Below are 16,205 nucleotides of genomic sequence, written 5' to 3'. Positions count from 1 at the left end.
TTAATCATGTGATGGATGGTCATGTGATATCAAACTTAATTTACACTGATTGTTTGATCCTGATGGCGCTGAGGCAATTTGAAAGTTCCTGGTAAATGGTTGACGTCAAGTAGATTTTATTGACTTGAACATCCAAGTGATCATCCCATTCTTTAATACCAGTTTATTTAAACCCAAATACTGTTTAAAAATTAGGAGCAAATAAACATTGACAAGTTATCATTAACAATTTCAAACCAATCATACGCCTAATATTTTTACCTAATAGAAAACATAAACAAAAACAAAAAACTAAACCCTCACATTTTATATTATATCCAATGTCACTTTGTTTTAGGTAAATACTGTTGCACAAGTATTTGAAGTAACGGTAATCAGACAAGCATCTCAGTGAAAGGATAGCAAATTAGAAATAGGGTGAAAAAACGGACATTGCAACAAGTCATAAAGCACTATGCTAACAAACATTACAAGAGTGGTTGTCAAAAATTTTGAGTGGGAACGCCGCCTACACCATAAAATAACAATATACTACTACAGTAATTAAGTTAAATCAGGCCTTCTATATTGCTTGAAGTGCCGGAGAGTTGTTGAGAGCGTGTGCGGTCGATTGGTCGCCGGTCTTTTGGTCGCCGTCTTTTGGCCGCCGGTCTTTTGGTCGCGGTCTTTTGGTCGCCCCGACTGCGACAACGGGCGACCAAAAGACCGGCGACCAAAAGACCGACAACCAAAAGACCGACGGCAAAACAAGGTAAAACAACGCGGTCTACGCATCAATAAACGCCAACAATTTCCATGAGCAGTTTCATTGAGCCGACGTGTGAGTGTATAAGAGTTTGTATGTACATGCGTTGTCCCTTTAAGAAGGTACGTCAGTCAGGGTCTTAGCAAGTTCTCCAACAAAAAACAATGAAAGTCCGGGAAATGTGGAGCTTTTCTTTAGCCTAATAATTAATAAGGCATTAAGTATGACTAAATAGTAATTCACAATTTGTATTTAGGGAATTTGAGCAACAATTTAAATGGTAATTATCACTTACCTTCCGGGCGACCAAAAGACCGGCGACCAAAAGATCGGCGACCAATCGACCGTGTACCGTTGAGAGCGGCATGAGGGAGATTAGTGCCTTCCACTAAGGATGTTTCCGGAAGATATGCCGAATCTTTTGGCCAGATAAGATTTAAAAAAGTGACCTGTAGAACAAGACAAACTGCTGCAATGTGGTACTGGAAATAAAACTTTGGCGCAGATGGCTTGGACATGTTCTTCCAATGAACTAGGCCTGTATTCCCAAAAAGTAGCCTTGAGATGGACTCCAACTGGCAAGAGCCCGACTCGACCCAACTCGAAATTTGGGTCGTGTCGGGCCTAAAATGTCAATCATTCCTTCGGGTTCGGGTTGGACCGGGCTTCTCTCTTGCTGACTTTTTTAAAAATAAATATATGTTTATAAAAATCTCATCTCATTTTCCGAACCGCTTTATCTTCATTAGGGTCGCGGGGGCGCTGGAGCCTATTGTCAGGTCCGCGCTGAACATTCAAAAAGGTCGAACACAAGTAAGCACACCAAGACAGATGGAGTGAGATTTTAACGCTTCTGCAGAAGGGGGAGCATGTAGAGAGACAAACAGAGAGTTCAATCTTCCTAAATTCCATGTAGTTACAAAAGAAGCATGGTAGCTTGGCTTTGTTGTAAAGAGAGTACATTTCACACCTATTCCAGGTGTCTCCGGGCCAGAGGCAGGGGACACCCTGAATTGGTGGCCAGCCGATCGCAGGGCACAAGGAGACGGACAACCATGCACACTCACATCCATACCTAGGGGCAATTTTAGAGTGTCCAATCAGCCTACCATGCATGTTTTTGGAATGTGTGAGGAAACCGGAGTACCCGGAGGAAACCCACGCAGGAGAACATGCAAACTCCACACAGATGGACATGACCTGGATTTGAACCCAGGACCCCAGAGCTGTGAGGCCGACGCCCTAACCAATCGCTCCACTGGGCCGCCCTGTATATAAAAATGGATACTAAAATGATGTCTGTTCTCTCGCTGACTTTCGTTTAATAATTATATGTTTATAAAAATGTATACTAAAATGATGTGTGTATACTAAACTAAGGAATACTTGTTATAAAATAAATAATTTGGATAAAAGAGAGAAGGCACTGTAATGTATCATTGCTATTTAACTACTAAACAATATATTGTGCCTGTGTAACAGAGTGTTGTAGCAAGCAATTGGGAACTAGGGAGCACAATAAAGCCTCCTAAATTTAGAACTGACAGCTGCTGAAAGACTTTTTCAGGCTCTTCATCACCCATATTAAACTGCCCTCCTCTCTGAGTTTATTATAACTTGTATAAGTTGCATTTAACAGAAGCATCATGCTATTGAGGTCCTTCAGTAATTGAACAAATCCCCAATTACGACTGTTTGTAGAATGTACAGAGTATAATTTATATTAAATACAAAATAATTTAGAAATCTAACTTGTGGTTTGTACATACAAGGTTTTTTTTACTTGATACTTTGATTTACTTCTATCTGTATGTAGTTTGCATGTATCCTGGTAGGTAATTTCTGAGTCCACTGCGACTTACTCTCATGTCCACAACATACACGGTAGTTTCATTGAAGATTTCAAATTTGCAAAAGAATTTCCACCCGGTTCTCGCAAAGTGACTGATGACTAGATTTGGGAGTATTGTATCTCTCACTCAAAGACCAGATAACAGCTAATTCAGTGTTTTATAAATTTTAAATGTTACATAAGCCCAAAGGGGGAAAATTATGTTTTAAGCCCACATATCACACCAGCTAAAGCCTTGTCGTTTTTTGTTTCCATACCATTGACTAGCGCAGATAGCTCGCATACTAGAGGTCAGATTTTTAGCCCGAGCCCAAACCTGACTGACCCGAAATTCGAGTCGGGTCGGGCCTAAAATGTAAATCATTATTTCAGGTTCGGGTCGCATCGGGCCAGGCTTCTCTCTTGCTGAAAAAAAGGATACTAAAACGATGTGTGGTCTTTCTCGCCGACTTTAAAAAATAAATAAATTTATGTTTATAAGAATGTACACTAAAACGATGTGTGGATACTAAAATAAGGAATATACTTGTTATAAAATAAATAATTGGGATAAAACAGAGAAGGCACTGTAATGTATGATTGCTATTTAATCATAGTAAACAGGAGCTGCAGAGCCAAAGGCATGCTCTGCGCACGTCACGTAAACGCTGCCCTCTTGATAATCTTCCCCTTTGCAAGTCTGCATCTATTTTGACCTGGTATCCCCAATATGGAGGAGCAAGGAGTTAAGGATAAACTAAAGACAGGAGAAATGAAAAGACAAACACGCACCGGCAAGAGTGAGGTGTGGGAAAGCTTCAAATTGATTATGCGACAGAAACTTGCGTTGGCTTCGGTGAATGTAGTCAATGTGACGCTTTGCTCTCATACGAGAGCAAAAAGACTCCCACTTCGTCGGTGAACAGGCATTTAAATGGTTGAAATCATCAAACATCTATATTATCATATAAAAGATATACAGTCTTGTTTAACTCAGATTTCGTTACAAAAGACAGGCTTTAATTTCTAATCTCATCTCATCTCATTTTCTGAACCGCTTTATCCTCATGAGGGGGTCACAGGGGGTGCTGGAGTCTATCCCAGCTGACTCCGGGCCAGAGGTGGGGGACACCCTGAATCGGTGGCCAGCCGATCGCAGGGGACAAGGAAACGGACAACCATGCACACTCACACCCATAACTGGGGGCAATCTAGAGTGTCCAATAAGCTTACCTGCATGTCTTTGGAATGTGGGAGGAAACCGGAGTACCTGGAGAAAAGTCATGCAGGTCCGGCGAGAACATGCAAACTCCACTCAGGTGGACCGACCTGGATTTGAACCCAGGTCCCCCACTATGAGGCCGACGCGCTAACCACTCAAATGGTGGGCCGCCCCAATATTCAAATCAATGTCATACTTATATAAAATATATGATTTTTACTTTGGCGGACAGGCGGATGAGTGGTTAGTACGTCGGCCTCACAGTAGGGGACCTGGGTTCAAATCCAGGTCCGTCCATCTGGTGCATTTTACTGAGGTAAAAAAAAAAAACAATCGTATAAATTGCCGATAGTTATCCACAACATTTTTTGCAGTACAGCTTAAGCACTTAACACCCACCCTCAGACTTAATCAAGGGCTACAAATCCTGGATTTAGGTAGGAAAAATATTTTACATTAAATCCCAATGGAACATGGGTGAAATGAGGAGATTAAATGCAGCAAAACAAAAATATCAAGAATACATTTTTATTCTAAAATGTAAACTGATTTTTGAAAACAGGCAGTGTCATATTGTCTCATGATACTTCCAGAGGAGCATTCCTGGAACATTTGTGGCTCAGCTGCCACCGTCAGGTCTTATATCCCACATTCTACCCACAGTTTCTGAAGACAACTGGTCTATGGAGCTCCCCCACACCCACACTATAAAGAGGGCAGTGTTCACATTCATCTCACTTCTTCCCTGCAGGCCACAAAAGAATTGGCTACGGTCTCAAGATGGCAGAGTAAGTCCCCTTCTCTACTCTCTAACATCCACCTTGTTGATGCACAAAACTAACAGGGATCTTCTGTATTTTTCTATGAAGGAAAAAGATGACACTAAGCCGGAGAAACTTCCTCAAGGTAATGTGTGATGGTGGTTAAACCTTAATAAGGCATTATACAAACGATGCCATTCCAAACTACAACCTGCGGGCCAACTGCGGTCCATTGCTCAGTTTTTTATTGGACTGCAGCAAATTTTGAAATATAATTGAATAAGACCCACACAATTTGCTTCAATTCAGTCTACATTCTAGTATTGAACTTCTCATATTTAGCAATAGATGGATCTAGTCACTTAAATAGTACCACCCTATTAGCTGAGGGTTTAAAACCTGAAAGGATGTTGAAACCGATGTGGGAAGAAAATGTGGACTTTTGGTAATGAATAAGTAATATAAATAAACTTACATAAAACAACAACCCACTGTGATAAATCTATTTTTGCTGTGCTTTTATCGACAATTTCCTGTCACTGGACATTTTTCGTTTGTTCTGCAATTGTTTCAATAGTGTAGTGCATATATTGATTGTAATATCCTTATCTCTCTGAAAAATGTTGTTTATTTTGAACTGGGATAGCTAAAATTGAACGATTGGATTGGATTGGAACTTTATTTCATCCCGTATTCGGGAAATTTCCTTGGTTGCAGTAGCAAGACAGTAGCAAGCACAGACCAAGCCACGCGACTAGGTGGGGTCTAGTCCCAAAGGTCACAAAACAACAAAGCAAAAAGCACAAAGTAAAAGTACATGGGAAGCATTAAGAAATATTAAAATGCAATTAAAAATATAGAAAAGCAGCAAAAACACAAAACGAGCAAGAGCGAACAGAGCTACCGCTACCAGCTGCCATTTGAGCGACGTCATCTTGGTTGCAGTAGCAAAAACGGATACAGACACAAGAAAAAGACATTGCAGAGTTGGATAAACCTGGAACCACACACAGGAAGTCTTCCACAAGGTGGGGAACTTCTGCAGACTGAGACTGAGGTTGAAAATATGCAGTCACTCTTCCAAGCTTATCCGCACAGTCCCTCAGTAGTCTGGAGCTGAAGAATCAACAGCAACAGAGTACAACACTTCCGATAGTCCGTGTCCGGCCTGGAAAGCGCCGACAGCTCTTCCATCTTATCGGGGAGGGATCTCACTTTCCCCATGATAATAGATGGAATGATTGGTCTGAAGTGTCGCTTCTTCTCCCGGCACTTTTTTCCAGGTCCGGATTTCCAGTGGCATCAAGGTGTTGCTCTTTCTGCTGCGTATTGTTCACAGCTGATCCCCTGTGTATGACGTCGGAGGCATGGCTGAATGGTTCAAAAAAAGAACTAGCAGAAAGAAACCAAGCTACTAGGACAAAGAAAGTTGTAAAAAGTAAAGTAAAGGGGAATGTATTAAGAAATATTAAAATGTAATCAAAAAAGAGAGAAAGGCTGTAAAACACAAAAAAAATGAATAAGAGCTACTGCCAACGGCTGCCGCCTGACGGCACCATCGGAACCTGATGATGATCCTATTTCACAAAAATTAATTCACAGTTTCATTGCCTATACACGTCCATTCCAATTTAACTCGGTACTCCCAGTCAAAATGAATGAGTGAGTAAACACGTAACAAAAATAGATAATAAAAACACGATATTTTTCTACATGGTTCCAATCTAATCTAAAGCTCTCTGCCGACACCCCTGCACTATGTGTGGAAACTTATTCTATACAAAGCCCAAATTTAGTAAAACACACAAATCTGTTTGTGATTGTGAACTGTCTGCACTGCCTTCTGTTTAGAGCTTGCTGTTGCAAATTGGCCAGTCAATGCTGAATGAAGAGGCTGCACAGGCCCAAAAAGAGAAAAACAAATATATGGAGGAAAGCTGCCCTACTCTCGCTTTCCCTGACTGCATGGAGGAGTTGCAGGTAAACAGCACATTACTCCCTCCCCAGAATAAGTAAATTTGTTAACTTTCAAGTAGAACCGAAGAAACCTCTGCGCCTGAACCTTTTACCAGCACAAGTAGTAAAAGAAGTGCTTCATGTGCCAATGGTACCTTACCCTACACTTTATTGCCATTGAGCTTACATAACCTACCTTAAAATACAAAACAGACCAATCGACCGCACACGGCTAGAGCCTATCCCAGCCAAGCACAGGCAGCAGGTAGCTGAATTGGATGCCAGCCAATTGCAGGTCGCAGCAATGTGTAAGATTGGCATATTTTATATGTATTATTTTGGAAGTGCGAAAACAATTACAAAATTTAAATTACACGGAAAAAGATACCATTCTATTGGGAAGCATTGCTTTTATGAAGAGGCAGGAAAAGAAATCTGATCCTACTATCGCCAAGAACAAATATCCGTTCCGTCTTACTTTTCTAATACATCAATGTCTGTATGGTATACTACCCAGGAGCTCTGTCGAAAACTGCACAAGCAGATTGATCTGGTAGATGATGAAAGATACGACATGGATATGAAAGTGAAGAAGTCGGAAAAGGAGGTACACTTTTGAATGTTTTATTTCCACAGCGATAATTACAAATGAAAAAGATACTTAAGTATAACCAATCCTTATCAGATCAATGACCTGAAGATAAAGGTACAGGACCTCAACGGAAAATTTAAAAAGCCGGCTTTGAGGAAAGTACGAATGTCAGCTGATGCCATGCTGGCTGCCTTGCTGGGCTCCAAACACAAAGTGTCCATGGACCTGAGAGGAAATCTCAAGCAGGTCAAGAAGGAGGTGAAGGACGAGGTGGGTAATTTCTAACTAATTCTAAATATAATTTAATAAAGGTTTCCATGCACTATTCACTGATTACATATGTCTCATTCAGGATAAACAGACTGGTGATTGGAGAAAGAAAATTGAGGACAAAGCCGGAATGGATGGAAGAAAGAAGATGTTTGAGACAGAGGCCTGAGCAGCATCATTTCAGTGTTTTTAAGATTCTTGGATAAATTATATAATGACTACAATAAACAACAGACAAGTTCAAACTGAAAATGAGAAGCTACAGTTTTGTTGTAATCAATTTAACTGTGCATCACTTTTTTACACAATCTATGTCATAAAAATATTTGTGAATATATTTTCATAAATGGGAGGCGGCCCGGTGAATTAAGGGGTAGCATGCCGGCCTCACAGCTCTGGGGTCCTGGGTTCAAATCCAGGTCAGTCCACCTGTGTGGAGTTTGCATGTTCTCCCCAGGCCTGCATGGGTTTCCTCTAGGTACTCTGGTTTCCTCCCACATTTCATAAACATGTATGGTAGGCTGATTGGTCACTCTAAAATTGGCCACCGATTCTGGGTGTCGTGGTGGGATAGGCTCCAGCACCCCCCACGACACTAATGCGGATAAAGCGGTTCAGAAAATGAATGAATGAATTTTTATACAGGGTATTTGAGTTTGAAACAACTGTCAACAAAATAACAGAAAGAGGTAATACCAGGGCTGATGGAAGTAGTATAGGTATAATTACCACATTGGCTACCACCAGGATTGACATCAAACCAAAGCTTTTCTTCCTCTTTTTCCCAGCACAACAACTGTCATGTGAATACATACTACATAGGCTGGCAGTGAATGAGTTAAATACTCATATTCTGGTTTCAGATATCATAATTCTAAAATGTGTGTATTTATTTTAACGTAAAACTGGGCAATACTTTGGAAAAAAGTGGCAATGAAGGAGTGAAATAATCCTATTCTGGTTTCAAATCTCATTATTTTACAATTTGTGTATTTATTTTACCGTAATGTTTAGGGCAATACTTAGAAAAAATAAAACAAAAAAAGCACAATATTGTTGGGTACAGTCGGTCAATAGGAAAAAAAATATCAACAAAGGGGTTTGAATCAACGTTTCTCATGTGACATCACGAGTTAAATCTTAAAGTGGCGGAAGTAGAGTCTGTCATCGATAACATATGCAAAAGAGAGATGTTACAAGGTTGTGCCGGTGGCGTAAGTAGCTGGATGCCGTTTTGAATCTGAAGTTTATGATAAACACATCTATTTCGAAACAGATTTGAGTTGAATTGAGAAATATTTGTGGCTATATTTCAAATTACACCACCCTTTCCTTGCCAAATTGCCCCGACGCAAAATGACCGACAAGTCACAATTCCCATCCCCGTTGGCTCACAGCACGTCAAACATCTAACCTAATATACGTGATATCTACAGAGGAAAGGCTCTGTGTTTAACCACCGATAGCAGGCCACTATTAAGAAAAATATCCGATATATCGCTTGTGTAAAAAAATCTAACAAAGTGCTCTGTGTGGCGCACCTTTGTGCACATTCCTCAAGAATCACCGAAAATGACGGCAGCGGTGTTTTTTGGTTGTACCTTCATCGCCTTCGGCCCTGCCATTTCTCTGTTCCTGTTTACCATCGCCCGGGAGCCTCTGCGAGTTATCTTCCTCATAGCAGGGTGAGACATGAATTTCTGGATTCTTATCGTTAATGTAAGCTTTGGTTTGGTCGTGCTAAGATCGATAAATACCAGTTGGGTTTTTACAAGCTTATTGAAGGCGCTGCATTGTCTGTTTTGATCCTTTAGCAGTTTGCCTCAAGTTTGTGCTAGCACTTTGTGTCTAACTACAGTAACCCCTCAATTATTGCGTCTTCATTTATCGCGAATTCACATCTTTGCTATTTTTCCCGCTATTAATTATTTTAACAAAAAAATGAAGTTCATATAAATGTGAAAATCCATGCTGAAACTCGTAAGCGGAAGCCACTTTTGCTACTAGGACTCAGCACTGATTTTTTTTGTCTGGTCTACATAAACCATGATATTCAAGGGATTACTGTACCATATTTATTCGATTAAAACGTGCAAAATTTTGTACGTTATAAACAAATCCCGGTGAAACACTGACCTCCGCTGGTGAAAAAGTCCCCTCTGTAGCCTCTATGTATAATGGGAGATGTAAAACATGTCTTTGCCCGCCAGATGGCGATAATCTTCCTTCTTTTACAAAAGCCAGTCCTCTAAATAGCCTTTGGCAAGTTTATAGAGTAATAGGGGTAAAAATAAAATAAAAAGTGACTCCAGGGAATCGAGTCCGCCCAGGGAGCGCTATCGTCGCTCAAGAGGAATGCAATCAATTGTTTGGTGAATCTGATGATGATGAATCAGACTTTGAAAATGTTTAAATATTTTGATGATGAATTAGACTTTAAGGATTTAAAATTGTAAATTCTATTTGATAATTTTGTTCATATTGGTAGTAGTTTGTTTTACCAGGTTTCCGTGTTGTGAATAAATGTTTTGTCATGGCGACATGTCTTCAGCACTTACCAGTTACCAGTAAAAGTGCAATACTTGGTGTGAGCTGAGAAAAACTGGAAAAAAAATGTATAGCAATTTTTAGTCACAAATTATGGGTGCGCGTTATACTCGAATAAATACGGTAGCATATACAGGATTGGCCAGAATATAAAATGACCTGAGTATAAGACGACCCCCTCTTTTTCAAGTCTCAAATTTGAAAAAAAATACTTTTTGAACATCAGCCTAATTCCTTTGTGCGTTTTTAAGCTGTTTTCTGATTTTTAAGGACCGTCTCAAAATAATAACTTTTTTGTACTTGTTCTATAGGGCATTTTTCTGGCTTGTCTCTCTCCTGCTCTCCTCTTTGGTTTGGTTCATCTCTGTTCAGATAAGCAACAAGGACAGTGCCGCTCAGCAGAAAGGCCTCCTCATTTTCGGCGTTGTTCTGTCAGTCCTCCTACAGGAGACCTTCCGCTTTGGTTATTACAAACTGTTGAAGTAAGCTAACGTACACACAATAAATGGTTGAAAAACCAAAAGGGATAATTGTCATTCCACATATTGTTCAGCAACGACTATGTTGTATGGTGTTTGTGTGTGCAGGAAAGCAAATGAAGGTCTTCTCACCCTCAGTCAGGAGGAAACTATGCCCATCTCCATACGACAACTGGCCTACGGTATGCTTTAAACATAAACAAGACAAATATTAATAAAATTCATTTGAAATTTCGCTCTTGCTGAGTTTAATAAAACAACAAACATTTGTTCAATTGAAATTCTTCATACTCACTATAATTCTAATGGAAAACTAAACCCAAATTAGCACTACCACTTACATTAATGTATTTTTTGTTAAAATTGCTTTTATGCAAAAAAATATGAATTACAATGAAACATTTTTCCAGGTCATGGGACTACTAATGTGGGCCAACATTGTCCTCTGCTGGCTACTGTAATTACTGTCACCAACCTTCTGAAATTTCAATTTCAAACTTAAATTTTCAAATTTCAAACATTATGTGAATAAATGTGAACAAGAGGTTAGTTAGCAGAGGCATTTAGTATACTGTGGGTTGATTATATAGTTGTTAGTGCGTAGAGGGTGTTTTTCAGGAAACCAAATATATAAAATCGGGTGTTTTCTCGGTAAAACCCTAAGTTGGTCATTGAATTTACCAATTACAACCCAAATTCCATTGATGTTGGGACATTGTGTTAAACATAAAAATAGAATACGAATGATGATTTGCAAATCATGCACAATCAATATTTTAATTGAATACACTACAGACAAGATATTTAATGTTGAAACCGAAAAACTATAGTTTTAGAAAATAATCATTCACTTACAATTTAATGGCTGCAAAATCTTCCCAAAAAGCCATATCTTCGTCATATTCACTTTTGTATGACATTGCCTTTTGTATTAACCACATTCAATTAACATTTGTGAATTTAGGTCACTATTGTTAAGATTAGTGGGTAAACTCTTTCCCATTCTTGCTTGATGTATTGCTTGCTTTTGAACTTTGGGTCCATTACAGCCTAGATGGTTCTTTCTTCCTTTGGCCTGGAAAACATGAAATCCACAATTTCCGAAAACTATTTGAAATGTGGAGTTGTCAAACCATAGAACATATTTCCACTTTGCGTCAGTGCATCTTAAATGAGTTTGGGCCCAGAGAAGGCAGCAGAAATTTCTATGTATTGTTGATAAATGGCATTTGCCTTAGCATAGGATAGTCTTTAGTTCAGTGTCTCGAAACCTTTTTTGAGCTGCGGCACACTTTTTGCATTGAAAAAATCTCAAGGGACACCACCATCTGAAAATCTTTTAATTTAAAACTATGTTGCCTATATTAACAATAGTCATTCTCATCGATGTTTTATCAGCAGGACTCACATAAACCTCCAAAATGATTCCAAAATCTCATTTTTCACACTGACCTAATGCCACCAAAAGTTGATGTCTCCGGACCCTGAACAACTTCCGGTTTGAGTGATGCAAAAATAAGGAATGTAATATTTTTAATTGCATAATTTTATGATTTTTTTCCAAATATGACTTAAATCTCCTTATATTACGCTAAACCTTACGTTGCCAAAAGTTGTTGCCCTGGCCTAGAAACCAAGCAAAATGACTGTTTCACAATTTGAATCTTATAATAGTATAATCTATAATTTATCGTTCATCATGTTTTGATTTTAACCTTGTATTAGTTCAATTTTAATCTCATTATATTCATTTTTCTCTCTCTGAATATTACATTGTATGACTTCTTGGAATTGCCCACGGCACACCTGACCATTGCTCACGGCACACTAGTGTGCCCTGGCACAGTGGTTGGGAAACACTGTTTTAGTTGTCTTATATAGTTTTAAGCTGCATTCACAGATTTAGGACAGAAATGTATTTACTGACATTGGTTTTCTGACGTTTTTCTGAGCCAATTTTAATTATATTCTACTCTGAAGTTTTCCTGAGCACGTGTAGTGATATCTTTTCAACATTGATGTTGAGTTCGGATTCAGTTCCACCTGTGTAAACAAAGGTCAGGGGCATTCAATGTTTGTTCTCGACCTTGTGATTTATTCATACTCAATGAACCTTTGAATGATATTTTAGACTGTCGATGATGAAATCCTTAAATTCCTTGCAATTCTATTCTACTCCTTAATCGACTATTTTCCTCAAACAGTTGTTCACAAGTAGGTGGATCTTTGCTAGTGAATGACTGAGGAATTCAGGGACCTTCTATACCTAATCATGGGATACACTTGTTCCGAATTAGTTTGCTCAGCAGTGGGATGTTCCAAACGTGTGTTTGATGAGCATTCCTGAACTTTTTATTTTTTCACCTGACTCGGCTTTTTTGGGAATGAATTGCAGTGATAAATTTGTTTTAAAAAAAGGTAATTTTTATTTGCTGCAAATAAAAAGGTTAGTATATTAAACATGAAATATCCTATTCTTTGTAGCATATTCAATTTAATTATAGGTTTAAGATGATTTGCAAATTGTGGTTAGCATGTTGGCCTCACAGTTCTAGGGTTGAGGGTTCGATCCCAGGTCGGTCCTCACTGTGAGGAGTTTGCATGTTCTCCCCGGGTCTGGGTGGGTTTTCTCTGGGTAGTCCAGTTTTCTCTCACATCCCAATAACATGCATGTTGGGCTGATTGAACACTCTAAATTGACTCTAGGTATGAGTGGGAGCGTGAATGGTTGTCTGTTCCCTTGTGTCCTGCGTGCCTGTAGTTGGCTGGGATAGGGATAGGCTCCAGCACCCCCTGTGATGCTAGTGAGGGTAAGCGGTTAAGAAAATGAATGAATGAACCATTTGGAAATCCTTCTTTTCTTTTCAATGCTCCAACTTTGTTGGAACATCATATTAAGGATACTTGTTAAACAAACATTAAATATCATGCCTAAAATAGTTTTGTTTCAAAAAATGAATATTCTATGACAAGAGTATGATGTGTATTGCTTCATTATAATTTATTATTGAATAAATAATAGAAGCACAAACTAACTTTGTCAGATGCACTATTATTGCTTCTTGCGTAACATATGTTCTTGCCTGTAATGCTTTTCAGTGTCAGGCCTTGGCTTTGGATTCATGAGTGGAGCGTTCTCTGTGGTGAACATTCTGGCTGATTCAGTTGGTCCGGGCACTATTGGGATCCATGGGGACTCGCAGCACTACTTCCTGTCTTCCGGTACCACAGGGCCATATTTTTCTGCTGATGTTTCCCATTTTGAATAAGAATATATAACACTATCATCACAAATGACCTTTTAGAAAAAGACTTGAAATTGAGACACGGGAAAGCCAAGATTCAAAAGAGTCAAAAATCTCTCAATTCTCCTTTTACTGCTTAAATAAAGTTGAAGTAAAAAATGTGATGTATGCTTTTATACACACATGTTCACTTGAATTGAAACTTTCCTCTCTTTTCCCATTCTAGCATTCATGACGATGGCCATTATTCTTCTCCACATGTTTTGGGGTGTGGTCTTCTTTGATGCCTGTGAAAAGAGGCAATGGTGGGCGGTTGCTGCTGTTGTCATCAGCCACCTGGTCGTTTCTTGTCTGGTGAGTTATGTTGAAGGGTTAATGTGTGTTGTGTTGTGTGGCTAACCAGCAAGCTCACACTATAAACCAGGGGTCTGCAAACCGGTCCTTGAGGGCCACTGTGGGTGCAGGTTTTTGTTCCAACCGATCCAACACAAACATTTTAACCAATGAGGTTTCTGCTGAAACAAGAAGCACCTGACTGCAATCCACTGATTGCACTTCTAAGATACCAGATTGGTGGAAAGGTTTCCTCTTATAGGTTGGAACGAAAACCCGCACCCATTGTGGCCCTTTCTGGAATAGTTTAGAGACCCCTGCAATCACCAATCCATAAAACTGAAGTCCACGTCAAGTGTTCAAACATTTCCTTTTTATAATTATATGCTATGCCTCTTTTGTTTCATACTTCGATAGATTATTTTATCTTGGAACAATAGTTTACATGTCAAAGCATTTCGTAACCTGAAAATGGCTTTGTATTTTGAATCATTCGTAAGTAGAGATACCACTGTACTGCCAATCCCTGACAGACACGAACTGATCCATTTCTCCTCTTACAGACCTTCCAGAACCCAGAGTATGTTGCCAGCCTGGTTCCCACCTACATTATCTTATTCCTAATGGGCGTGTGGGCCTTTTACTCTGCTGGTGGATCCCTCAGGAACCTCAAACTTTGCCTGACCTGCAAAGACAAAGATTTTTTGTTGGCCAACCACCGGGCCAGATAACGCAACACTGTAGCTTGGACTCTCCATCCAAAGATCTCCCTCTGTCGCTCTCTCTCTCTCTCTCTCTTTCCCATACACACAAGCACTGAATACACTGAGAGAGTGCAATTCCTCTTTTAATTAAATTTTGAAATTAAACCTACGTTTTTTTTTGCTTTTTAAAAAAAACAGAAAACAAAAACCAAACAGTAAAAGCAGTGATTGTTTTGCAGAGGAAAGTAGTATTTGAAAAACTCATTCGGTGGTGAAACTCAGTTTGTCTGCCTCATGTAAAATGTGGTTCTGCTCACAAATGTATGCCCGTGCAATCCTGGCTCATGCGTTTTATTTGCTGCATCGTTTATGGAAGCTTCAATGTTGAACGTGTGTACCATTAATTATTTTGTCATTCATTCCATAGGTTGCAGTGGCTTTCACTTTATCACATTCAAGGCGTAAGTTTTTTACACATTAAGAAAAATCTATGTAATGGACATCATCGCCACTAAGTACTGTAAATACTTGACAACGAACATCCTACTCTTGAGATGGCTGTCTGTACAAGTTATAAAAAAAAACATTTGACAGTTAGCCAGAAACACTTTTTATGATCAACAAAGTGAACTGTAAATATTTTGTAATTTGCTGAATGTGTTGTTCTGTATTGCCTTTTAAAATGATTTGGTTGCTTGTGGGCGATCACAGCTTTGTTATACATCACGAATTTAAATCAATATCTTGTGTAGGTAAGGTAATTCTTTAGCATTCCATTCTTTCTGCAATTTCCCATTTATGTATAAAAGTTTCAAATTAGTAAGTTTTAAGTTTCAACTCAGTTGTGTGCATTAATAAAATAATGAGCCGATCAAAATTGGGTGCAGTTGCCATGTAGAAATGCATAGATTCAAATACCTGCCCACCTTATGCTTGGAACCCACCCACTTGGTTGAGAGAATATATGGCTGTGTCAACATTTTATGCAATGCTGAAACTTTATCAACTGCCAAGAAGAGCCACAATCAAATCTGTGCTGTTTTTTGAGTTATTTCGTGAATGGTTGACATCACCAAATTTATGACAACATTTGTCAATGTGTACCAGATAGAGGCTTTGATTTTTTTTGCATTTTCCTTTTTATTATCAGTCAGGTGCATTTTCTCTGAGGCAGTTCGTCTTTTCCTTTACTATCCTGGTAGTAAAGCTTATTTGCAAATGAAATATTGAGCATTTCAGCCAAAATATACTTGGACAAATTATACTAGCCAGTACAGTAACATTTTAACACAAATTATCTTGCAAACCTGAAAAAAAAATAGCAGGCGGGAACATTTAATATGAGACTCTAGTCAAGGATGCCAATCTTTTTTTTTTATAATATAGAAATATTCAGGTCCAAGTCTGAATGGTTCATAGTAAAATAATAGTTTTGCAACCAGTAAGATGTAGGAGAGATCTATTGTTCACACTGCAATCATCTCAAATAAATTTGTTTTATTCTGATTTGAAATGTTCTT

General features: G+C 38.9%; 2 protein-coding genes across 2 annotated transcripts; both read left to right on the top strand.

The window, feature by feature from the left end:
• Positions 1 to 4,351: 4,351 nt before the first annotated feature.
• On the top strand, positions 4,352 to 7,546 carry LOC144093285 (troponin I, fast skeletal muscle-like). The gene is made up of 6 exons (XM_077626663.1): positions 4,352 to 4,586; positions 4,668 to 4,704; positions 6,411 to 6,539; positions 7,033 to 7,122; positions 7,201 to 7,377; positions 7,460 to 7,546. The coding sequence occupies exons 1-6, from the start codon at positions 4,579 to 4,581 to the stop codon at positions 7,544 to 7,546; spliced, it is 528 nt and encodes a 175-aa protein (XP_077482789.1). The 5' UTR covers positions 4,352 to 4,578.
• A 1,046-nt stretch (positions 7,547 to 8,592) lies between these two features.
• Positions 8,593 to 16,191, top strand: aph1b (aph-1B gamma-secretase subunit). Its single transcript, XM_077594832.1, has 6 exons — positions 8,593 to 9,062; positions 10,236 to 10,406; positions 10,512 to 10,585; positions 13,503 to 13,625; positions 13,875 to 14,002; positions 14,545 to 16,191. The coding sequence occupies exons 1-6, from the start codon at positions 8,950 to 8,952 to the stop codon at positions 14,710 to 14,712; spliced, it is 777 nt and encodes a 258-aa protein (XP_077450958.1). The 5' UTR covers positions 8,593 to 8,949; the 3' UTR covers positions 14,713 to 16,191.
• Positions 16,192 to 16,205: the final 14 nt, after the last annotated feature.

The sequence above is a fragment of the Stigmatopora argus genome, chromosome 2, assembly GCF_051989625.1.
Source record: "Stigmatopora argus isolate UIUO_Sarg chromosome 2, RoL_Sarg_1.0, whole genome shotgun sequence".
Taxonomy (NCBI): domain Eukaryota; kingdom Metazoa; phylum Chordata; class Actinopteri; order Syngnathiformes; family Syngnathidae; genus Stigmatopora; species Stigmatopora argus.
The sequence above is the reverse complement of the archived record's forward strand: the minus strand, read 5'-3'. Positions and strand labels throughout refer to the sequence as shown.